Here is a 24,774-nt window from a genome sequence, read left to right as displayed (position 1 = left end):
ATTGCAACGTAGTTCATTAAAGACAGTCTTTGGGTCCATGCGTTTTGACGCCGTCTGGCTGGTTGGACGTCGGCGGTCACGTGACGGGAAGCGCCGCATTTTCGTCTGAAAACCAGCTCGGATAGTCGGAAATCGCACATCCAGGTAAACAATCAAAATGCACGAACTATAAAACCGACCATCCTCATCCCCGCCATCACTTTCTGCGTCATCATCGAGCCGGCAATCTGCGGGTTGCGATGGCTGTCACGCCATTCCTCAGCAAAGCAGCCCGGTTTGCCTTTTTTCCCTTTTAAATGGCGAACGCTAGCTCGTTAGCTCGGTGACCCCTTCTCTCCGTGTTGGCTGGAGCTCAGCGGCCAGCTAGCCAGCCCCAGTCGGGAAAAGGCACAATGTTAGCGCCGAGGAACCGACGCTTCTATGCCCGAATGGCCACTACAGTTCTAACCGTGTGGGTGACCAACATGCCCCGAAACCACGAAAGCAGCCATATTTCCCATTCATAGCACATTTATTGTCGGACCTGCGAGGCGAAGGAGGGGTTTGGTTGCTAGCGCGCTAGCTGGCTAATGCTAACGTATCAGGAATGATTGCATCTCAGCTCGCTAGCTAGCCTAGCTAGCCTAGCTAGCCTAGCTAGCCTAGCTAGCCTAGCTAGCCTAGCTAGCCTAGCTAGCCTAGCTAGCCTAGCTAGCCTAGCTAGCCTAGCTAGCCTAGCTAGCATATACCACTGGCCTGCTCTGCCCCGTCACTGCATGTCAAGCCCAAGTGTCGCTTTCCAACGTCTAAGGTTGTGTTTCCTCCTTGTCTCGTCACCTGATGTGCATGATTACACCCTAGGCCCAAAGGCAATATACAATGTGGCTAACTGGTCTGCCTTTCCAGGCGTTAATCCCGTTATGGGGGACATGAAGACCCCAGATTTTGATGACCTGTTGGCGGCGTTCGACATCCCCGACATCGATGCCAAGGAGGCCATCCAGTCTGCCCCTGATGAGGCAGAGGGACCGCACGCAGCCACTGGGGCGCCTTTGGGAAAGACGGATAACGTCGTGGGGTCGTCCATGAGCCCCTCGGACCCTCAGGGGGACACCTCCATTGTTAGCGTGATTGTGAAAAATAAGGTGCGCGTGGAGGCGGAGGATGGAGAGGACGCGGACGCGGATCAGGATGCTATTGATGTGATCGCAGGGGTGGACGTGGGGCCCCGTCTTGGAGCGTGTGCCCCTGGGATGGCAGAATCGGATGTTCTCAACCACAACGGTTTTGGGGTGTCCACCATCAGCCAGTCCAACGGCGCCCCCTGGCCAATGAATGTCCCAAAAGTGGCGGCGGAAACGTCAGGCGCCGGTCCCGCCAAGGCAGCCAAACAAGGGGGGAACATTTTTAACAGACTTAAACCTCTACTAGGCCCCGGTTCTGGAGATCCTGTGGGCCGGGCCAGGAAGATGCAGCTGCTGCAGCAGCAGCAGGACACGGGACAGGAGAGAGCGGACGGCCTCAAAGCGCCGCTGCCCTCGTCCTCCGCCGGACTCGCCCCGACTTATTTCCCGCCCGGGAAGTCGCTCCCCACCCCGCCTGCTGCGCTCTCGTCACATCCGCTGCACGCGTCCAAGCCTTTTAACGGCGCCCCCAAAATGGCTGGCTATCAACAGCAGCAGATGGAGGAAGAAGAGGAGGATTCTGACGTGGATTTGGACAGTCCGCTTGTGATCCAGGAGAATCCGGACTCGCCAGGTTCCAGTCAGATGAACCGCCGTTACAAGACAGACCAGTCTAAGTCGTCCACTCCATCTCAGCCTAAATCGGGGGACACACCCCAGGGGACGTCACTGACCCTTCAGTCAGGATCCACAGACAACCCCCAGCTGGAGGAGAAGCACCCAGAACACGTCATCGAGGAGAGGGACTCGCCGGAGAGCCCCGAACCGGAGATGCCAAAATCCACTGCTCAAACGGCGTCCGCCAAAAGGTGCTCCAGCCCGGCTGTGGCCCCCACGCCACCTGCTGCTGACCTGAGGGAGCCCAAGGAGGAGGAGGAGGAGATGGAGGTGGGCAACGGTGTAGATAAGGTGGTGGACAGGAACGCTGACAAGGCAGACGACTCCAGCGAGGAGAAGATGGAGGTGGACGTGGGCAAGCCTAAAGTGGTTCCTGCTGAGGGGGAGGGGGCGGGGCTTGTCCCACCGGCTACTTCGGGGGCTCCCTCGCGGCCCCTGAAGGTCAGGATAAAAACCATCAAGACCTCTACTGGTGGGATAACGAGAACGGTCACCAGGGTGGCCCCAAAAGGCGGTGCTGGGGGGAAAGGTCAGGACCCTAAAGGGGGCGGGGAGCGTAAGCCGTTGGCGAGCAAGACCCAAAAGACTGATACGTCTCAGCAGCAGAAAGTCAGCGCTCTCAACGCCCTGCCCGTGTCCACGCTCGCCGCGAGCAGCGTCATGCTCGCCGCTGCCACTAAAGTGCAAAACAAGATGGCCACCGCCGACAAGACCAAGGTATCCGTCACCGCCGTGAACATCACAAAGTCCGCCGCCGCTCTTCCTGCCACGCCTGCCGTGGCCTCCTCCCCCAAGTTCTCAGTCGCTGCCGGTGGGATCAGTGTGAGGACGGCCACCAAGGGAGGGGGCGGCCCCCCCCAGTCCAGTAAGCCCGCCTCCATCGTGAACAGCACGGGTGCTGTCATCTCCAGAAGCCAGTCCAGCCTGGTGGAGGCCTTTAACAAGATCCTCAACAGTAAGAACCTCCTGCCCAGCTATAAGCCCGACCTCTCGGCGCCGCCGCCCCCGGAGTGGGGTCTCCCGCTGCCGGCCACGGGTTACCGCTGCCTGGAGTGCGGCGACGCCTTCGCGCTGGAACGCAGCCTGGCTCGCCACTACGACCGGCGCTCGCTGCGCATCGAGGTGACGTGCAACCACTGCGCCAAGAGGCTGGCCTTCTTCAACAAGTGCAGCCTGCTGCTGCACGCCCGCGAGCACAAGGAGCGCGGCCTGGTCATGCAGTGCTCGCACCTCGTCATGAGGCCCGTCACCGTGGAGCAGATGATCGGGCAGCAGGACGTCACGCCCGTCGGCAGTAAGACCCCGACTCACCTTTCGCTGTGGTAACTAGGGATGCCCACCCGATAGCGGCGGAAAAATATCGGTACCGATGTTTCCCCATCATGAAAACCGATATTGAAAAAATGCTGTACACAACACGCATATGTTCATTCCACCACAGGAGACATGTCGTGTTACACGTATATCATATCGTATCGTAACGTCACTATTGGTAGCATCAATCATTCACACTCACATTCATACCTGTGGACAATCAACCTAGCATGTTTTTGGAATGGGGGGGGGGCGAGAGAACAACTCCACACAGAGATGGCCGAGGGGGGAAGTGTAAATAAAATTTTTGAACTAAAATCCTATTTATTTCCAATGAATAAATGCATTATTAATATGTATTTTTATGACCATGCCACATGAAAGGTTCTCACCGGTGGGGGGGGGGGGGGGGCACAAGCTACAGCGCTAACATCAGTCACAGCAACATTATGCTAGGTTAGCCTGTTAGCTGAAACAAGGTGACGGGTAGTTTGCAGAGCGCTGGGCTTTCTTTTAAGATGTGTAGCGAAGCCTGCTTGCCTTCATGGACAGCAGGCGACTTAACATCACTGACCTCTCTCCACCAGGCGTCCTCTCCTCTTCGTCGTCCTCTCCCTCCTCCGCCGCCGCCACGCCCGGAGCCGCCGCCGCCTCCACCGGCTCCAGCCCGATGAAGGACGCGGGGTCCACGGCCACGGGCGGCCAGGTGCGCCAGGTGCGCCGCACTCCCCAAGCGCTGATGCCTCTGCCGTGCAAGAAGGCCGAGAGTCTTCACTACAACAACTACAAGTGTCCCGAGTGCCAAACGCAGTTCTCCAGCAAGGCGGCGCTGATCACACACTTCCAGCAGATCCGAGCCGCGCCCAATTCGGTGAGAAGGCGTAGAACGGGACGTGTGCGTCATCACGTGTGGCGTAGAACGGGAGAACGGGACGTGTGCGTCATAACGTGTGGCGTAGAACGGGAGAACGGGACGTGTGCGTCATCACGTGTGGCGTAGAACGGGAGAACGGGACGTGTGCGTCATCACGTGTGGCGTAGAACGGGAGAAGGGGACGTGTGCGTCATCACGTGTGGCGTAGAACGGGAGAACGGGACGTGTGCGTCATCACGTGTGGCGTAGAACGGGAGAAGGGGACGTGTGCGTCATCACGTGTGGCGTGTAACGTCGCTGTTGTTTTGCAGACATGCTCACAGTGCTCGCCTCCCATGATGCTGCCCAACTCGTGCGCCGTGTCCGCCCACCAGAGGGTCCACAAACACAAGGCGCCTCACGTGTGCCCCGAGTGCGGGGGCGTGGCCCGGCAGGCCAGTTTCCAGGCCCACCTGGAGGAGGCCTGCCTGCACTTTGCCAGGCGCATCGGCTACAGGTGAGCACGCCACTCCGAAAGGCGCGGGATTCCGTGGGACGCTGAAAGAAGGTTGTGTCGCGCTCCAGGTGCTCCAGCTGCCAGGTGGTTTTCGGGGGGTTGAACTCCATCAAGTCCCACATCCAGACGGCTCATTGCGAGGTCTTCCACAAATGTCCCAGCTGCCCCATGGCCTTCAAATCGTCCCCGAGCGCCCAGAGCCACATCGGCACGCAGCACCCCGCGCTCACGGGAGGCCAGGCCAAGTATGCCCCGCCGCTCGCCTGCCAGGCGTCTTTGGGCGCCAGCCACGCTGACCGCCATGTTGCGTGTCTACAGGATGATCTACAAGTGTGTGATGTGCGACACCGTCTTCACCCAGAAGCCCCTGCTCTACATGCACTTCGACACGCACTTGGCCAAGCAAAAGGTGCACGTGTTCAAGTGCCCCGACTGCACCAAGCTGTACGCTCAGAAGGGGTCCATGATGGAGCACATCAAGGTGGGTCGCTCGTCCTGATGTCACAGTCACATGACCTTTTGTCCTTGCGTCTGAAAGGCCTCGTGCCCGCTCCCCCCTTCCCAAGGAGGGGGGCGGCGTCTTGACCCGTCTGTGACGACCTCGGTGATGTAATGGCTCTTGTCTTGTGACCAGACGACGCACAGAGGCCCGGCAGCCAAACAGGACGCCGCGTCGGACGCCTCCGGTGCCGCCCTGGCCCCCGCGTCCGGCCCGTCCGGCCTCAAGGCCAAACCCTCCGCCAAGCCCGACAACTCTGACGGCGAGGACTGGGGGCGGGATCACGAGGAGGAAGACGACGAGGACGACGACGATGAAGACGATGCGGACGACGACTTCGAGGCGCCGACGGCAGCGGGTGGCGGCGCTCATCCCAGCACCCAGACGGAGTGGACCTGCCCGCAGTGTCAGAGCACCTTCACCGACAACGACGACTATCTCACTCACGTCAAGATGGAGCACGGCAAGGTGGGTCACCCGGGAGCTTTGGTATGGGTGACAACTCACTGCCGCATCTCCTTGACCTTGACCGTCCCCTTGTTGGCCGCCACAGTTCCCCTGTCGCATCTGTGGAGGCAACTTCAGCACCTCCTCCAGCCTCCGCCGCCACGAGAGGGTCATCCACGAGGGCAACAAGAGGGTCTTCCATTGCCAGTATGTACACGCTACTTTCTCATGGCTACACGCTACTTTCTCATGGCTACACGCTACTTTCTCATGGCTACACGCTACTACACGCTACTTTCTCATGGGTACACGCTACTACACTGCTACTTTCTCATGGCTACACGCTACTACATGCTACTTTCTCATGGGTACACGCTACTACACTGCTACTTTCTCATGGCTACACGCTACTTTCTCATGGCTACACGCTACTTTCTCATGGCTACACGCTACTTTCTCATGGCTACACGCTACTTTCTCATGGCTACACGCTACTTTCTCATGGCTACACGCTACTACACGCTACTTTCTCATGGGTACACGCTACTACACTGCTACTTTCTCATGGCTACACGCTACTTTCTCATGGCTACACGCTACTTTCTCATGGCTACACGCTAGTACACGCTACTTTCTCATGGCTACACGCTACTACACTGCTACTTTCTCATGGCTACACGCTACTTTCTCATGGCTACACGCTACTTTCTCATGGCTACACGCTACTACACTGCTACTTTCTCATGGCTACACGCTAGTACACGCTACTTTCTCATGGCTACACGCTACTACACTGCTACTTTCTCATGGGTACACGCTACTACACTGCTACTTTCTCATGGCTACACGCTACTACACTGCTACTTTCTCACGGGTACACGCTAGTACACTGCTACTTTCTCATGGGTACACGCTAGTACACAAAGCAGTATTGCACAGGTGAAGTTTATTTGGTAATATATTGGTCCATCACAGACACAGAATGGCCTCAAAGGCCTTTAGAAGAACAACCATGAACATTCCATAACATCATCATCCTCTCATTTGGGGGGGGGGCGACCTATGCCACATTGTAGGTATATGAAGAGGAAGTAGAGATGGTAGTCCAGTTGGTAGATGGTCGTGTGGGGGGTCTTGGGATGGTCGCCTCCATAACAGCATCCCATTAAAAGGTGGACCACCTCAGGTCTTGGACAAATCTGTCAAGGCAAGTTCCAATCAGCCACAACCTCCACGCCCCGCCCCCTCCAGCAAGGGGGGGGGGGCAATTTAACCGGCCAGGATACTATGAATAAACACTACCACTTCTATGAAGGTATATTATATAATACATCCATGTAGGATTAGAATACCTTTACATGGAAATACCATGGTGTATAACTACCCCTTCTATCAAGGTATATTGGGTAATACATTATCAATACATTATTTATGATGATTATAATACCGTACATGGAAATACCATGGTGTATAACTACCCCTTCTATCAAGGTATATTGGGTAATACATTATCAATACATCCATTTATGATGATTATAATATAATACCCGTACCATGGTATGTGTGTACCATGGTGCGTGTATGCACCATGGTGCGTGTATGCCATGGTGCGTGTATGCCATGGTGCGTGTATACCATGGTGCGTGTATACCATGGTGTGTGTATGCCATGGTGTGTGTATACCATGGTGTGTGTAGCAAAGCCTTTGTAACAGCTGTTTAGTGGCTGAAGATGCTGTAGGGATCCATATTACATATATTTGGACGTGTTGAATATGAATATGAATGTTGAATATTGTTGCAGGTATTGCACAGAAGGCAAACGTACCTTTGGTAGTCGCTTCTTGCTGGACAAACACATTCGACTCAAGCACAGAAGCTCTGATGGACAGGTGAGTCCCTGGGGGGGATGATAGACATTTAGCATGGCACTCTGTTTTACCCTGTACAGTAAACGCAGCACTCTATCCCACATTGTTCAGTAAACACAGCACTCTATCCCACATTGTACAGTAAACGCAGCGCTCTATCCCACACTGTACAGTAAACGCAGCACTCTATCCCACATTGTACAGTAAACGCAGCACTCTATCCCACACTGTACAGTAAACGCAGCACTCTATCCCACATTGTACAGTAAACACAGCACTCTATCCCACACTGTACAGTAAACGCAGCACTCTGTCCCACATTGTACAGTAAACGCAGCACTCTATCCCACATTGTACAGTAAACACAGCACTCTATCCCACACTGTACAGTAAACGCAGCACTCTGTCCCACACTGTACAGTAAACGCAGCACTCTATCCCACACTGTACAGTAAACGCAGCACTCTATCCCACACTGTACAGTAAACGCAGCACTCTATCCCACATTGTACAGTAAACGCAGCACTCTATCCCACATTGTACAGTAAACGCAGCACTCTATCCCACATTGTACAGTAAACACAGCACTCTATCCCACACTGTACAGTAAACGCAGCACTCTGTCCCACATTGTACAGTAAACACAGCACTCTATCCCACACTGTACAGTAAACACAGCACTCTGTCCCACATTGTACAGTAAACACAGCACTCTATCCCACACTGTACAGTAAACGCAGCACTCTGTCCCACATTGTACAGTAAACGCAGCACTCTATCCCACACTGTACAGTAAACGCAGCACTCTATCCCACGCTGTACAGTAAACGCAGCACTCTATCCCACGCTGTACAGTAAACGCAGCACTCGCTGCCTGCTCTATGGTAAAGCACCTTTGACCTTTCCACGGCCATGTGACATTGGCGGAGATGGATCACGATGGTGGGGAGGCCGCTAGCGATGCAGCGTCATCACCGGTTGGCCAAGCGTTGTCCATCACAGGTTGTGATGCTCACCTCATCACATGACTCCATCCTGTCTGGACGTTCTCCTCTCGGCCCCTCAGGTGACCCCCGTGATGAGGAAGCGTGCGGCCGCCGGCGCCGAAGGTCCAGGAAGTTCCTCAGAGCAGGACGGCGAGGGCGGAGCTCCCGGAGGCAAGCTGGGAGACCAGGACGAGAACACGGCGGAGGACGGCGAGGAAGGAGGCGTCCCCACCAAGAGAACCAGGGCGTCTGTGGGAGAGTTAGAGGAAGAAAGTAGCATTTTCCGCTGCGTGCCGTGCGGCTTTTCCACCGAGGACGGCGCCGAGTTTCAGCGCCACATCCCGCAGCACCGTGCCGACACGGCTTCCTTCCAGTGCCTGCAGTGCGGCGTCTGCTTCGCTTCGGCCGGCTCCCTGGGGCGCCACCGCTTCATTACTCACCGCGTGAGGGACAACCAGGCCGAGGGCGACCGCGGTGCGCCGCGCGCCTCTCCCGATGTCTCGCCCTCCGCCGCCGCCGCCTCCCCGCAGGGCCTGGAGGACGCCGACGGCAATCTCATCTGCAAGGTGTGCGGGCGCCGCTTTGACAAGGCCTCAGACCTCAACACCCACTTCCGGACCCACGGCATGGCCTTCCTCACGGCGCACAAGACGGACAAGCCCCAGTAGAAGGGGGGGCGGGGCCTCGTCAAGCCAGCCTACGAATGTCGATGCTGACTTGTGGCTTTTTACCGCCACCAAGGACTTTTAGCTCGCCTTCATGCATGTTTGAGCGTCTGACCCTCCTTGAGTCAAGCATTTATAGCCGCACTAACACGCCTCCACCCGGGTCCCTCAAACAAGACGTCAGTGCGCACACCACCCACTGCACGCCCCTCCCCACCTTTCGTACTTTATGCTAACCGCAACCTCAACCCTCAATTGGGCGCCATCAGACTGGTTTGTACTATTTATTATTTATATCAAAGAGCGCTAATTTCACGTCAGGATCGTTGCTCACGCTTTCATTTTGCCATGTAAATACATAATCACACTACAAAGACATTCTGGAGGTAGTAACTTGCTATGATAATGTGAATACGTGTAGTATTTGTACTTGTACCCCCCCAACACACTTTTTTTAATCGTCGAGGTGTAAAAGCCTGCTCCCTAGAGGCCACATGTTGTATTACATGTCTCCATAGTGTATGACTACAGATGCTTTTCTATCCGCAGACTCAGTGCTTGTACTCACATTTCTTTTGTAATGCTTCGAAAACAAGCCTTCACTGTGTTGTTTTTATCTTTTTATATGTCACATCATATTTATAGAGATCAATAATAGTTCTTTTCTTTCTCCATGGTTGTGATCTGCTTGCTAAACAAATAAAACCATGCCATACGTACACTTGTGTGCCGTTTGGAAATAAACGTGAAAGAAGATGGCGTGTTGGTCTTTTGTACGTTAGAGCCACTTCCAAAAAACGTAATTCAGTTCAAGCCCTCTCTTGGTTCCATCAATTGTTTTTTTTAGGGCTGGAAAAAAGACGAGGTAATCTTGTTTGGACGGATTATGTTTTTCCGTTTAAAAAATGTTATTTGATAGTATTTTAATGAAAGTCACGAATACAATTATACCCACGTTTTGGGGGGGGGGGGGGTATTACATTTATGTTCATACATTAAAAACTGTATCACGGCACGTGATGTCGCACGAGCGCTGTGGTAAAAATAACAGAACGTGAACGTCTCGCGCATCTGGAACCCGCTTCCGGTAAGAATACCACGACTCGGATCATATGCGTTAGCTACTATACGCCACTACGTAAGCCACCTTTAGCATGGGGGGGTTAATTTGAACAAAGACGGAGGTTGCACCGTTCCTGGAGGTACTGCAATACCAGGTCGATGCGTGGAGTGGACGGAGCAAGCCCCTAGTCCATCTCCCTGTTCCAAAAATCCATTTAATATATGGTCCCCGGGTAGGGGAGTATCAGATATTAAACTGATAAGAACAGATACTACACTTGATCTTAGCCAAAAGGCCGAGAAGCGATGCCTCCAAGCAGGCCGAGGCAGCACCTGATTCCTAACACAACAATCTAAAGTGACGGTTACACACGGAAACTAAGGACGCTACATAGCGAGAAGCCACACAACAACCGTATACTTTATTTACATGATATATTATGTAATGATGTTCTTTTTAATGGCTTAAAATTAACAATTCGTACGAACGACCCATCTTGACACGATCACGTGTTTCCCGTCGGTCCAATAGAAAGCGACGGCAAACAATTCCATACAACCGCGTCACAACAGTCTTATAAAAGCATCGAAAACAATGGTCAATACAAAACACAAAAACACTGGTGTCGTATTTGTACCAAAAATGCTAAATAGCTACGCGGTTAACGTTTCATAAACGCAGTCATCGAGCCCGCCTCGCGAGACAACTTTTGGTTTTCTTTTCCTGGCCGACAGCAGTACACCGCCACCGTGTGGCGTGGAGTGTAAATGACACTGCTTAGCCGGCATACGAAAACGTCCGAGTGAAGCGCACACCAGTGGTTGGCTAACGTGGAGGTTTTCCTTGTCCAGTCCACATAAAGACGACTGGTGAAATACAACACGACTATTTGTTCAACACTCGCATTGCTAACACGTTGGCAAGAGCGACATCAAGTGGCAGATACAGCAAACTGCGTCAGGGCCGAGTTATTGGCGGTCATTTTTGAAGCCAGTTGTCATGTCGTGACGTCACATCCTACCTAACTGTACTTTGCAGCTTTTTAGCACAAGTCAAATTATTTTTATCTGCAGGGCTGAAAAACATTCTGCCTAGATTTTAAAAGGAAACTATTTGATTGAACCATGCTAATCTTGCAAATTCCATCTTAGCTATGTATAATAGCTATTATACATATTTCATCTGGCAACAGCTTGTGCTGAGGAAAATACATTTAAACCAAAACATTATTTTACTGTGTCGTTCATAAATAGCTTCCTTGTTTTGATTAGTTGCGTTTAGTTTCTTTTGTAGCAGAATACAAATTGAACATTTTTAATTTAAGCGTGGCTCTTACTTTGAAGGCTGGCTAAGTTGTTCCGATATCCGCCGTACATTTAACCTGCTAGCTAACGACGTGGTTCCAACAAGGCACATTTAACCTGCTAGCTAACGACGTGGTTCCAACAAGGCACATTTAACCTGCTAGCTAACGACGTGGTTCCAACAAGGCACATTTAACCTGCTAGCTAACGACGTGGTTCCAACAAGGTACATTTAACCTGCTAGTTGACAACAAGGCACATTTAACCTGCTAGCTAACGACGTGGTTCCAACAAGGCACATTTAACCTGCTAGTTGACAACAAGGCACATTTAACCTGCTAGTTGACAACAAGGCACATTTAACCTGCTAGCTAACGACGTGGTTCCAACAAGGCACATTTAACCTGCTAGTTGACAACAAGGCACATTTAACCTGCTAGTTGACAACAAGGCACATTTAACCTGCTAGCTAACGACGTGGTTCCAACAAGGTACATTTAACCTGCTAGTTGACAACAAGGCACATTTAACCTGCTAGCTAACGACGTGGTTCCAACAAGGCACATTTAACCTGCTAGCTAACGACGTGGTTCCAACAAGGCACATTTAACCTGCTAGCTAACGACGTGGTTCCAACAAGGCACATTTAACCTGCTAGCTAACGACGTGGTTCCAACAAGGCACATTTAACCTGCTAGCTGACAACAAAGCACATTTAACCTGCTAGTTGACAACAAAGCACATTTAACCTGCTAGTTGACAACAAAGCACATTTAACCTGCTAGTTGACAACAAGGCACATTTAACCTGCTAGCTAACGACGTGGTTCCAACAAGGCACATTTAAATCTGCTAGCTGACAACAAGGCACATTTAACCTGCTAGTTGACAACAAGGCACATTTAACCTGCTAGTTGACAACAAAGCACATTTAACCTGCTAGTTGACAACAAGGCACATTTAACCTGCCAGCTAACGACGTGGTTCCAACAAGGCACATTTAAATCTGCTAGCTGACAACAAGGCACATTTAACCTGCTAGCTAACGGCGGGTTAAGAATTAAAATCCCGGAGTTTTACGAGGTAAACAAGAGTGTTGACAGGTATTATGTATGCCCCGGTATACACTGTATCGATCTTATTTGCTTATGTACCATGTGTACATACTACATGTGTGTCGGGTGCATAAATAACAAAACTTTGATATAGAATACACGAGTGAAAGTTCTGATTACGGTCGGTCACTGAACGCATCACCTGTAGACCTATACAACTGCAAAATCCCGACCACATTGGGAGCAATCAAGATGAATTCCACCCCCGAAGTGCCAGAAAAAGTGACGGTAACGAATGTCGTGTCGCCACCACGCCAATAAAAGGTTGAGTCCTGACGTTGCACAGCAAAGTCATCCAGCAAGCAATGGAAAAGGCAGACTTACCGGCTCACGGACGAGGGAAGGTTGCTGATATGACAGACGCCACTTCGTCCCAGGGCTGCCACCTGTACACTGATTGGGGGGTGGAGCCCCGGAGAGGAGGGCGTGGCTACCGCGGGGTGCTGACGAGCAGAGACCCACAAGGTCCAAGGTTTAGAGTAACTGGAAGGATAATTGCCTGATGCTCTTCATGGAGTTCCACCTGACTAGTGTTGATGGCAGCCATCTTGTTGAGCCAGCCCCGCCCTCCCCTGAATGCAAGATGAGAGGTTGAGCGCTAGCCATCGAGCTAAAAGCGCCAGCCGTCAATCAATGTTGTGTTGTATGATGTGGGTGAGAAAATAAACCAAAATTAGTTTGAGTGTGATCGATTGTTCAACATTTCAACTCTTTTCATTACTTTAGACAAACAACCACTTGACGAAGTACTACACAGTACACACTTGGAAGTACACATGCTGTGGACCTTGAACCACGCGAGCACAGGGAGAGAGAGACTGGGGAAGAACAGCCGTAAAATAATAATAACAATAATAATAAATAAAGATCTTCATTGGATAACGCAACTTGCTGTACTTGCTGCATGCTGGGCTCCCACTAACCCTGACACACAAGATGGAGCCCCTTTATCCTGGAGCTGGACACCCGGGGGCACCTGGGGGCACCCGGGGGCACCCCAGGTGCTCACCTCGGTCACCGTGGTGGTCCTTGGACGCACGGCCCTATCAGCCTGTCAGGGTTCTTCTGGTCCAGCCTCAGCAGCCACCAAGCGTGTGAAAGAGCTCCAAGGTGTGGCAGCTGATGAGTTGAACGTACGAGCATATTCCCGTCCATCAATCCCAGCCTTCATGTTGGTCACGTTGGTACGCCTTTGGGAATGACGATGGAGCTTCCACCAAGGATCAGCAATTGTGTAAAGCAGCTTGAATCAACTCATCTTGGACTCCAACCAAAGCAGCGTGTCGGAACAGGAAGTCAGGACGTGTGCTCACTGATATTTACATAGGAGGGAGGGGGTGCTGGCTAAACAGGACTCGGAGAAGAAGAAGAAGAAGTCCAGCCAGCTAGCCAGCGTGGTGGTGCTGTGTTCAAAGACACCCGCAGGTTTTCACCACCATGTTGCGATGCTTCTTGAGGATCACGTTGTTGTTGTCGTCATAGAAGAGCACAGAGATGGGGCTCAGCTTGGTGGGGGCGCAGCACGCCTTGGGCACCTCGTCTGGTTTGAGAAGGTGAACCTGGACGGGCGACGTGATGGAAGTCAACATGTCGTGTTCAATAACGCATCCATGCATGTCAACATTCCTCTACAGCTCCACACATCTCACCAGACGGGACCCAGACACAAGATGGATGCTCCTCCTCGCTAGGAAGGACACGTCTCTTAGTTCTCCACAACCAGTGAAGACTATGCTCTTAGTGATGTTCTCCACAACCAGAGAAGACTAACTAGTGATTCCTTCATGCTCTACCTGCTCATCAATAACCAGAACACACAAGCATCGAAAACAATGGTCAATACAACTTCCGCTTTTCTTTTCCTGGCCGACAGCAGTACACCGCCACCAAGTGGCGTGGAGTGTAAATGACGCTGCTTAGCCGGCATAGGAAAACATCAGAGTGAAGCGCACACCAGTGGTTGGCTAACGTGGAGGTTTTCCTTGTCCAGTCCACATAAAGACGACTGGTGAAATACAACACGACTATTTGTTCAATGGAAGCAAAACAAGAGTCTGCTTCCCCAACACTCGCATGCTAACACGTTGGCAAGAGCGACATCAAGTGGCAGATACAGCAAACTACGCCTGGCGGTCCAGCAAAGTTACTAGCAGTACTGTAGTTTTTCATGAGTGGAAAGGAAATAGAATACTGCACGAGTACTTGTATGGACATGGATGATATACTTATGTATGTGTTATGCATGCATGTACACTATCTAGCCAAGTAGACATGGATGTACGTATGTACTGCATATTCATACAGCATGTATGTACAGTACATGCTTGAATGAAGTTGATCTGAAGTAGTGGTACATACAAGGTACATACATAGTGTGACACCCCAGTGGACTTAATGGTACGGTTAAGTTAACTGGTACAGGCTATAACACACACACACACAGACACACACAAACACAAACACAAGCACACACACACTATAACACAAACACACCAACCCCTGAACACAACAGTGCCTTTTTTATACAATGGAAAAAAGCGGTACTGACTACTTGCTGGATGAGGGCGTGGTTGGTGGCGTTCATGCAGGCGCCCAGGGGGTAGAAACACTCTCCATCACAGTAGTAGGCCGAGTAGCCTGTGGGGGCCAGAACCCAGTCCTGACCAACAGACAATCAGGACAATCAAGGCAGACCGGTAGGGACATGTGACGTGTGACATGTGACATGTGACGTGTGACATGTGACGTGTGACATGTGACGTGTGACGTGTGACATGTGACGTGTGACATGATAGAACCAAAGTAGGGATTTCCCACCTTCCATCCCAGATCACTGAAGCTGACGTAGAGCTCGTGTTTTTTACACGGCTGACCTCCGCTGTTGACGGGACTTCGATCTGAGTGGGGGGGGGGGGGGGGGGGGGAGGATGGCAGCCAGTGAGCCGTGACAGCTGGTCAGTAAGAAGACCACATCAGCCAGTAAAAGAGCATCCAACCAAACTCAACTGTGAATGCTGGGGACGGGAAGGTCATATTTGGGCTTCTTCCTGCGGGGGTGCGTCTTGACGGCGCGAGGGGGTCGACAGGGGATCTGGCTCTCCCTGAAGAAGGTCACCATGAAGGGCTGCTTGGAGCGAGGACCCCTGCGGCCCACCAGCCCGATCCAGGCCGCCGAGAGGGAGCGATCTGGAAGACCAGGACAGCGGAGTCTTCAGAGCCCAGCCAATCACACGCCGTGTCAAACAGCGACGCCCACCTTCCTCCGTTTCCACGTAGAGGCGGATGCCCAGGTTGCTACGCGGGTGCAGGAGCCAGTGGTTGGAGGCCGAGGTGACGTCAAACGCCAACCAGCCTTCCTGGCCTGCGGGCACAGACTGCATGTCCAGCAGGACCAGCTCGGGATCCCTACGAGGACAGCACACATCACGTCAGGCCGCCAACGCTACGCCATCATGGTGCTTCCGGTAGCCACACCCTATGTGGGCAGCGGGAGAGATCAGGGCTTCAGAGGGAGGGCGGGCACTGTGAAGGCCACCTGTGTCTGTTGTCTCTCTGGATCTCGTAGACGGAGATGTGCAAGGTCCTGTTGGCCCTCTGGCCCAACGTTAGCGTCTTGTAGATGCGAAACTCGGCGGCGGTCACCGTCTCGCCTTGCGGAAGCGGGGTGAGGTCGAAGCGGAACTCCTTCCAGTACGGTCGAGGCTGCAGGAGGTCACGCTCCTGCTCCACTGCAAACACACAACATGAAGGAACCCGTGAAGGCCACCGCCACACCGGCTAAAGCCATTAGTCCAATATCCTGTAGTCTGATTAGGTTGGGGGAACGTCTTCATAATCGTGAAAATATGATCACATATTACTGTATCATGTTTAGAATGGCAGAGTCACAAGAGGAAAACTGGAAGAAAGTTGAAATATTTGGAGATTGCGCCAAAAAAGAGCAAAGATGGAAGTTTATACTAATAATAGGCTTTTTAGAACACCTAACCACACGGTGGATGAGTGGTGGATGGATGGGTGGATTTGGATGGGTGGATGATGAAGTATATACAGTATGACTTCCTAGCATATGGACATGCGTTGCTTTACAAAATACCAAAGTGGCAAAGCATCATACTTTCAGGATTCACTACAGTACAGTACAGTACAGTACAGTACATCGTTGTCTTAAAGGGACAGGCTCTTCAAAGAGCATGACTACATACTGTAGAGTACAGCATACATACTGTGGAGTACACTATGTATAGTGTAGAGTAGTACACTGTAGGTAGTGTACTTATCTGGTGGCTCCATTTCCAATATCACTTGCATGGCAACATTGTAAAAGTAAGGAAAACAAAAAGCACGTCTGCTTTGCTCTGCACGGATGATGATGATGATGATGATGATGATGGGTAACAATCATTTTGACTGCCATACCGATACCTTCCCTGCCACTCCAGCCTGACGCCAGCACGCTGCAAATGAACACGAGTACAACGTGGTGTATACACACACGTAGACAGGGCGGACAGTAAATGGACATACTACAGTTTGGACACCCCTGAGGCTTTGATGGTCTTCCACAGAGAGAGAGAGAGGGGGAGAGAGGGGGAGAGAGGGGGAGAGAGAGAGAGAGCAGTAATTAGAGCCACTTATTGGCGTGCACCACAGCAGCTGCTGTGCACACACACACCATAATTGCAGGCCTGGGTTGTATTTTTAGTCGCCGCCTCGGCAGCCACATTTTCATCTTGCTGGGGTACGTTGGCCTTCCTGTCACAGCGTGCCACCCTGGCCCTTTAATCCAGGACAGCTGCGCTCCCTGGCGTACGTGCACGCTAATAAGCTGCAGAGCGGGCTACCTGCTAGGACAGCAGGTGAGATGGTGACGGGGGGCCTGGGGGCGGGGGGTAAAATGACATCAGCGAGGAGGCCGCTGTCGGCCCAAAACACAGCAGCGGGTCAAAGGACCCGTCAGGCGGGGCTGTCCTGATGCAGGAAGGAGGCAATCCAGACGGGCATGCTAATATTTATACTGTGGCTGATAGACATCACACAGCTTCATCTCAACTCATCATCATCATCATCACCACCATCTCATAGACTCATGCACACGACACACACACGCTCATCTCCTGGTAACCTGTTACATCTACACTACTGTATGCACCGTAACCATACTGTAACCTGTTACATCTACACTACTGTATGCACCGTAACCATACTGTAACCTGTTACATCTACACTACTGTATGCACCGTAACCATACTGTAACCTGTTACATCTACACTCATTTGCCATCCAATTAAAACCATCACATCTTTAAATATGTAAAATGATCAAGTGGCCATTCAGCATTCATAGCCTTGCTAATTTGTCCGTCTTTGTTCCTCTGAAAATAGACTCTTTCCATCTCATTCACCATAAACCACTCATCTTTGCCCTAATCCTAATCCTAACCCTAACCCAACCCTAATCCCAACCCTAATCCTAATCCTAACCCAACCCTAATCCTAACCCAATCCTAATCCTAACCCAACCCTAATCCCAACCCTAATCCTAATCCTAACCCAACCCTAATCCTAACCCAACCCTAATCCTAACCCAACCCTAATCCTAACCCAACCCTAATCCTAACCCAACCCTAATCCTAACCCAACCCTAATCCTGACCCAACCCTAATCCTAACCCAACCCTAATCCTAACCCAACCCTAATCCTGACCCCAGCGTAGTCCTCACCCCTCCCCTACGCTTATCCCAAGCATAGATGGTCCATAGATTTCACCATGGACTGATGGTCCCAGAAAGCGGGTGCTTCTCCCATCTTGGCCAGTGTGGCCATGAGACCTGATGATGTCAGTGATGGCTAGCATGAGGAGATGATGGCCGCCACGTGGAGCTAACAGAACACATCTACTGCTAAGCATAGCTGTGCTTGGTTGTTCCACTTGTTCCTATGGTCCACTCGCTATCTGGCAACCACGACAGTCAGCAATGATGCTGCGCTAACTGCCACCAGCTGGACGCTCATCGTGGAACAATGCATCCAGTGGCCACCAGGGGGGGCAGGCAGCGGCTGGAATAACGTGGGGGGGCAGTAGAGGAAGATTCATTAGAGATCGGCGTTGAAAAGAAGAAGCCAGTAGAAACATCAAATGGGGTGTGGCTCCCTTTGGTCGCCATGGTGATGGGCCACAATCACAAACAAACCACTTCCTGCGAGGACTCACCCAGGTTGACGAAGCTCATGACCGTGTCGGCCTCGCTGACCACGGTGCCCAGCAGCGGCGTGTGCGTGCTGAGGGTGGGCAGCGCCGGGTGGTGGGCCGCCGCCCGCCGTTCTCCACCTCTCAGCTTGACCACGGGGCCGATGATGTCGTTGCCGTCGTCCTCGCCGTCCACAGCCATGGCGTGGTACAGGTCCAGCATGAAGAGCGGCGCCGAGGAGGGCGGCCTGAGTGGCGGGTGGGGCCTGGGCCGCCCCGGCAGACCCAGGATGGACAAGATCTCCTTCTGCATCTCCTTCTTCTCACGGCCGCTGAGGCGGCGGAAGCTGGAGTGGAGCGCCGCCTGCGCCTGCTGGGCAAGGAGGAGCAGGACCAGCGTCCTGGGGAAGAGGTGGAGGAGAACCTGGCTGCTCCTTCTGGCCATGTGTCGCTGTGGAGACTTCCTGGAGGAGAAGCTGCAGGACTCCTCTGAGGCCATGACGCTTTGTCTTCTTCTACTTCCTGTCTAGTCAGCGTGCTCCACCTTGGAGATGTTCACCTCCTCCGCTCACCTCTCCTCTCCTCCAGTGCGGATCCCCTCCTTCTGGCTGCAGACCCCTAGGAAAGAGGAGGTGGTGTTGAGATGGTCCCAGCAGAGCGCTCGGGGGAAAACAAGGACAACTTCTCCAAGCGGAGCAGCAGCCTGCTGGAAGTGTGCGAGCATCTGAGCTGCACTTTGAAGTGGCAGGAGGGGGCGTGGTTACACCCAAGGCCCGCCTCCAGCAGCCCTCCCCAGCGAGGGAGCTCTTCTCTGGCCTCCTCCTCCTCCTCATGACTGCTTCCTTTCATCTCCCCCTCAGTCCTCCTGAGGGTCCAACAGCGGCCATGTTTACTCACAACTTGCCAGAGTTGTAAAAAAACGGACTAAAATCCTCCATGACGGCTCAGCCGGAAGCAAACGTCCTCACAAAAACAGGCTGTGAGCGGCAGAACGCTAAGAAGGCTTATTCTGCAATCATTTCCACAAAAGTACTGGACAACATCAACAACAAACATCTGACCCACGAGCGCCGCACAAGGACCACGGCGGTACGACAGGAGAGTACACTTGGACACCGCGCCTCGGGAGGGGCCCACCGCTGCCAACACACACCCTGATCAAACCTTATTTGGCAGGAATGGCTTGGCCCGAGCAGCCTGAACACTCACGCATGTGCATGTTGTGTTTCGCCGTGCACACGAGGGAGGAGTGCGTCACGCTGTGGTGGACCGTGTTTGTGCACGCTGGCCTTCAAAGTAGACGACGTGCTTGTGGTTGGAGGGCCCACGCCATGGCGTTCGCATGTGCGAGCGTCCACCCGCTTTGTGTGTGTGCGCGCAAAGACGGCTGACATTCACAAGTTTGAAACCACCGCCGCCGCCGCTTCCTCTTGGCTGGCAGTCAGCCGGGCGTGTCCTTATCTCTGGACGGGAGAATTAGTCAGAAATGTCCGGCTTTCAGCTAGCGGCAACACTCCATCTAGCAGCATAACACGCCGCAAAAGTACACAGCATAATACACCACAGAAGTACACAGCACAGTACTCTTCATGGATCCTGTCTGCTTCGAGCTCGGCTGCTCTTGGGACCTTGAAGGCTCGACATGGAAAGCCCGGTGGGGAACGCTGCTGTGGCTTGGTAGAGGGGACCAGGACATCTAATCAAATACCTCACATTGGCCAGAAACTGATGTATGTATGTCAGGTTTGGGAACCACAGCAGGCACAAAGCCGTCCTGGATGTTCACACATGAAAAAAACACATCCAATGAAAAATATCTCCATTATCATTCCCTCACAATATCGTCATTTTTCAGAAACTGACCGTAATTAGTTAATCGATGATGGCTGTTTTGTGTCAAAACATATTCTAATACAAGTGACATATACTGTAGTACCGTATTCTGGCCACGAGGGGGCAGTAATGATCCAGAACATAGCTTAACATGACGTCACCAAGTACCGCCACCCGAGCGGGGACCAGCCTTGTAGAAAGTGGAAGACTGGGTAGTTAAGCAGCGTTGCACGGTTCAAAGAAGGTCGACAACCCCTACAATGTTTGGCCGCATTCAACAAGTGAATACTTCCAACTTTGTGGCAACACTTTCAAAAAAGTATTGTTCTGGTAAAGCTTAAATTTATTGTTACATTCGTGGCAAGCTAGCTAGCGTTGGCTACCTAGCATGACGGTAATACAGAAAGTGAAAGGCTTACTTTGGGGGTGTGCCTGTTGATTCTTGGCCATCTTTATCCAGTCTCTCCGCGTATCTTACTTTCGTCATGCTCCTTGATGTTCTTGGCTTTTAGAAACATCTTCTGATATACAATATAAAGTAGTTAGAGGAAGGTTAGAATTTGTTTAGCGAAACAGTCAGGCCTATGGGCGGAGCTTCTGCGCTGCTCCGTGATTGGTCAGCGTTTCGGTAGCCCAATAGGCCAGTACTTAGGCTGTGTCACGTGACCAGAAACAAACTACAAAATACCGCGCTTTACTGCAAGCATCATTTTAATACAAAAACAGAACCAAAAAATTTATAATTTGTTATTTTTGCTTCACTTTTACACAACTGACCCCCCAGTCTTGCTTCATGTTCACACAGTAACAGCATCTTGCCCCCCCACCACACACAGAGACAATAAATAAATAAAAATCCCATAAGATGTCTTCTTTGTAAATGCACGATGTTTTGTTATTAACTTAATCTCTGACAATGATGTCATTCTTATTACACATGAAGGGCAAAACCCTTTGGTCAAGGTCGTTAGACAAAGGTGTGTGTGTGTGTGTGTGTGTGTGTGTGAGTGATGTTATACAAACATCTTAAATCTTCATCTGCCAATGAAATATTAGATAGTAATTTCAAGCGAAAGAAGAAAAAGGTATAAATTAACAAAAAGACGTAACATTTGCAGATGATCTGTAACAAACGCCGGGGTGAGGAGGCGCGCTCACATGGGGATGCAGGCCACCACACACCGGGGCGGGGCGGCCCATTCGGGGGGTGGTGGTGAGGTGCTGTGGCCCCGCCCCCCTGAGCATGGCAGTCGTTGCATATTTTCTGGCCCGCAAGCCAAACTGTTTTTTTCCTCCTGAATTCCGTTGTGTTTGTGTCGCGGTGACGGAGGTGGGCTCTGAAATGTTTGCGTGCGTAGGTGGCCCCGCCCTCCCGTCGCTCCATAAGGCAGCATCACATCAGGTCGCTTTTGGCGGGAAGGACAACAACGGCGGCGGTGAAAGGCAAAGGGTCACCGCGGCTTTGTGGGTTTCCGGAATGAAAAGTCAGTGTGGGACGCAGACTTCCGTCTCCTCCTTTCCCGCCGCAAACGAGCGAGACAGGCGCACGCTGCAGCATCCAAGATGGCCGCCACCGGCGGACGAAAGGAAGAGACGTGCGCGTGCCGCTTCATTTCTTGGCCGCCCCGGGGGTTTTCGGACTCGGCGTCTTCTTGGCCATGGTCGGGATCTTGGAAGGTTTGGCTCCGCCCCCTGGCCTCCTCGAGGTGTCGGACGTGTCCGAGCCGACGGAGCGAGCGTCTTGGAGCTCTGAGGCGTCGGAGGCGTCGCTGCCTCTTCGACTACTGGCTCTGCTACCCGTCCGGCTGCCGGCTCTGCTGGTGGGGCCGCTGGCCGAGGACGCGCCCCGCTTGGGGTCTGGCAGAACAAGGACAGGGTCAAAGGTCACGCCCACAAGGCCGTAACGGGACGCCGGCGTCTCACCGCTTCGCGAAGGTTTGCCGCCGTGCGACGTTCCGCCGTTCTCTCCCGTCAGCGAACCGCGGCTGGAGTGGAAGGTGGGCCGCTTCAGCTTGGAGCCCGAAGCCGCCCCCTGCTGGCCGAGACAGGACAGGTGAGGTGGGGGGGACACCAGGAGGCCGTGGGGGTTACTGCAGCTCATTAGAAACATGCAACATGGCTGACGCACAGTGTGAACGTGAAACACACGTTGTCCCTGTTGCTAGCATAGCCACGGCTGATTATTGTGCCTGTTGGGGGGGTGGGAGGGCTCAAGAGGGTGCAGGGTGGGAGGGGTTGTTGTTACCTCGTGCCCGTTGTCGGCGAGGTCGGGGCAGCAGTGACTCTTGGGCGGCGTCGGGGTTTTACTGTGTGCCAGCCACGGCTTGGCATAGTCACGGGAATGAGTGTGCGAGGACTGGAGGGAGCGAGGGAGCGAGGAAGGAAGGGAGGAAGGGAGCAAGGAAGGAAGGGAGCAAGGAAGGGAGCGCAGTGATAGTTGCAAGTGTTTTATCATGTGTTTTTTTTGGGGGGGGGTTATTAAAGAAAAGGCAAAAGCAAGATTAGCAAGCCAAGAGAGAAGGCGACAAAACGAGACAAGACAAAAACGGTTAACGTCATCCAATGGCCAAATACACACAACGTTTACACAACGTTTACACAACGTTTACACAACGTTTACACAACGTTTACACAACGTTTACACAACGTTTACACAACGTTTACACAACAATTAGCCAACAACACACTGACTGTCTATTAGCCATGGCAGATATGAATATGAATATGATGCAATATGACCAACAGGCCGTTTCAACAGCAAGCATAAAAATACTCGGAATTCGGAATGGGAATATTTGATTGGTCTGGTCATTAGGGCTCCTTCAGCTTACAGCTCCTTCCCCTTCCCAAGACCGATGTGATAGCGATATGGATTGATTAATTTGGCGGAGTGTAGCGTGAACGAATGAAGCCATTTCAGGAAAACCCGACTTACCCGGGATGAGGCTGATGTTGTGGGCGTGGCCGGTGTGGAGGGCGCCGAGGGCAGCGAGGCGCCGCTGTGGGAGGCGGAGGAGGAGGAGCGAGTGGGCGAGGCGTTCCGCGAGCCAGGCTTGGAGCGTCGGCCGCGTGAGCGGAAGGTGGTCAGACACTGGGGCGTCCCCTCGGGGAGGATGAACTTCTCCCGCAACTCCAGGTTGGTGCGACCCCGCGCTGCAACACAAGACCAGACCGGGTTTGATGGACGCTTGCTCAGCAGCGTGGCGGCAGCGCTCGGGCGGGTGGGGTCATCTGGTGGGTGTGTGTGATTGGATGTCAGCCTACACCTTCTCCTCCTGGATGAAACCATCTCGCCGTGCGTGCGTGCGTGCGTGCACATCACATGTTTGAACGTGACCAGCATTCTGTGAGCAAACAACGAGCGGCAGCCTCCATCCAGCACGCAGCAACAAGCACACAAGCTGGAAACCAGAATCAGGGCGACCACAACGCTTGCCAGGAGCATAGACACGCAAGATGAGGGCAAAGTGATGGAGGGGGTTCAGCGGCTAGCTTAGCGGCTAGCTTAGCGGCAGTGCAGTGCTTTGTGTTAGGGTGCGTGGATGACAACCTCCTCGGGTGTCCTTGTGTCCCCTACCTAAGCCTAAGGCGTGTCCACACGTACAGAAACACAGCCTGGGGGCCGGATTGGTGGCTTTATTAGACTTTGGACTAGTGCCGACCCACAGCACCGGGGGAAGATGCCCATGGTGTCATGGCTGGCCTGGCTTTGGCCATCAAAGACTCCAAACCGAAATGTTGGTATGGCCCCGGTATCGAGAAATGTTGGTATGGCCCCGGTATCAGGAAATGTTGGTATGGCCCCGGTATCAGGAAATGTTGGTATGGCCCCGGTATCAGGAAATGTTGGTATGGCCCCGGTATCAGGAAATGTTGGTATGGCCCCGGTATCAGGAAATGTGGTTATAGCCCCAGTATCGGGAAATGTTGGTATAGCCCCGGTATCAGGAAATGTTGGTATGGCCCCGGTATCAGGAAATGTTGGTATGGCCCCGGTATCAGGAAATGTTGGTATGGCCCCGGTATCGAGAAATGTTGGTATGGCCCCGGTATCAGGAAATGTTGGTATAGCCCCGGTGTCAGGAAATGTTGGTATAGCCCCGGTATCAGGAAATGTTGGTATGGCCCCGGTATCAGGAAATGTTGGTATGGCCCCGGTATCAGGAAATGTGGTTATAGCCCCGGTATCGGGAAATGTGGTTATAGCCCCAGTATCGGGAAATGTTGGTATAGCCCGGTATCAGGAAATGTTGGTATAGCCCCGGTATCAGGAAATGTTGGTATAGCCCCGGTATCAGGAAATGTTGGTATAGCCCCGGTATCAGGAAATGTTGGTATA

At 52.5% G+C, this 24,774-nt stretch overlaps 3 protein-coding genes, 1 long non-coding RNA gene and 1 other non-coding gene across 28 annotated transcripts in view; 1 reads left to right on the top strand and 4 right to left on the bottom strand.

Annotated features, from left to right (window-relative positions):
• The first annotated feature begins 57 nt into the window (after window positions 1-57).
• znf687b (zinc finger protein 687b) lies at window positions 58-9,708 on the top strand. Its single transcript, XM_058046388.2, has 10 exons — window positions 58-144; window positions 886-3,075; window positions 3,683-3,966; window positions 4,281-4,465; window positions 4,534-4,710; window positions 4,784-4,946; window positions 5,100-5,432; window positions 5,518-5,618; window positions 7,215-7,302; window positions 8,348-9,708. The coding sequence occupies exons 2-10, from the start codon at window positions 900-902 to the stop codon at window positions 8,933-8,935; spliced, it is 4,095 nt and encodes a 1,364-aa protein (XP_057902371.2). The 5' UTR covers window positions 58-144; window positions 886-899; the 3' UTR covers window positions 8,936-9,708.
• Window positions 6,351-13,044, bottom strand: LOC144899503 (uncharacterized). 2 transcript variants are annotated; one of them, XR_013627641.1, is made up of 4 exons: window positions 12,738-13,044; window positions 8,298-8,516; window positions 7,239-7,310; window positions 6,351-6,610 (listed from the first exon to the last, which is right to left on the bottom strand). It is a non-coding gene; the product is annotated as an uncharacterized LOC144899503 (long non-coding RNA). The 2 variants fall into 2 exon arrangements; XR_013627640.1 differs by lacking the exon at window positions 12,738-13,044 and adding an exon at window positions 11,497-11,549 and having other exon boundaries at window positions 8,298-11,376.
• Window positions 10,113-10,302, bottom strand: LOC131102447 (U2 spliceosomal RNA). The gene has a single exon (XR_009119442.2). It is a non-coding gene; the product is annotated as a U2 spliceosomal RNA (small nuclear RNA).
• A 62-nt stretch (window positions 13,045-13,106) lies between the features above and the next one.
• bmp8a (bone morphogenetic protein 8a) lies at window positions 13,107-21,269 on the bottom strand. Its single transcript, XM_078791811.1, has 8 exons — window positions 20,855-21,269; window positions 18,627-19,220; window positions 15,949-16,141; window positions 15,670-15,818; window positions 15,420-15,599; window positions 15,231-15,310; window positions 14,962-15,072; window positions 13,107-13,972 (listed from the first exon to the last, which is right to left on the bottom strand). Exons 2-8 carry the CDS (start codon window positions 19,099-19,101, stop codon window positions 13,823-13,825), a joined length of 1,338 nt encoding a protein of 445 aa, XP_078647937.1. The 5' UTR covers window positions 19,102-19,220; window positions 20,855-21,269; the 3' UTR covers window positions 13,107-13,822.
• Window positions 21,270-21,417: 148 nt separating this feature from the next.
• macf1a (microtubule actin crosslinking factor 1a) overlaps window positions 21,418-24,774 on the bottom strand; it is a 99,533-nt gene continuing 96,176 nt past the window's right edge. For 18 of the 23 annotated variants that reach the window (XM_078791805.1, XM_058046383.2, XM_078791807.1 and 15 more), the window contains 4 exons: window positions 23,371-23,588; window positions 22,681-22,791; window positions 22,359-22,470; window positions 21,418-22,292 (listed from right to left, as the gene is read on the bottom strand). In XM_078791805.1, coding sequence (XP_078647931.1) covers window positions 22,045-22,292; window positions 22,359-22,470; window positions 22,681-22,791; window positions 23,371-23,588 — 689 coding nt within the window. In that variant the 3' untranslated portion in view covers window positions 21,418-22,044. The remainder of the gene's footprint in view (window positions 22,293-22,358; window positions 22,471-22,680; window positions 22,792-23,370; window positions 23,589-24,774) is intronic. The other 5 variants (XM_078791800.1, XM_078791802.1, XM_078791803.1 and 2 more) reach the window with 3 other exon arrangements.

This window comes from Doryrhamphus excisus, linkage group LG7, assembly GCF_037039965.1.
Source record: "Doryrhamphus excisus strain RoL-2023G ecotype Guam linkage group LG7, RoL_Dexc_Guam_v1.1, whole genome shotgun sequence".
NCBI classification, from domain to species: domain Eukaryota; kingdom Metazoa; phylum Chordata; class Actinopteri; order Syngnathiformes; family Syngnathidae; genus Doryrhamphus; species Doryrhamphus excisus.
The sequence above is the reverse complement of the archived record's forward strand: the minus strand, read 5'-3'. Positions and strand labels throughout refer to the sequence as shown.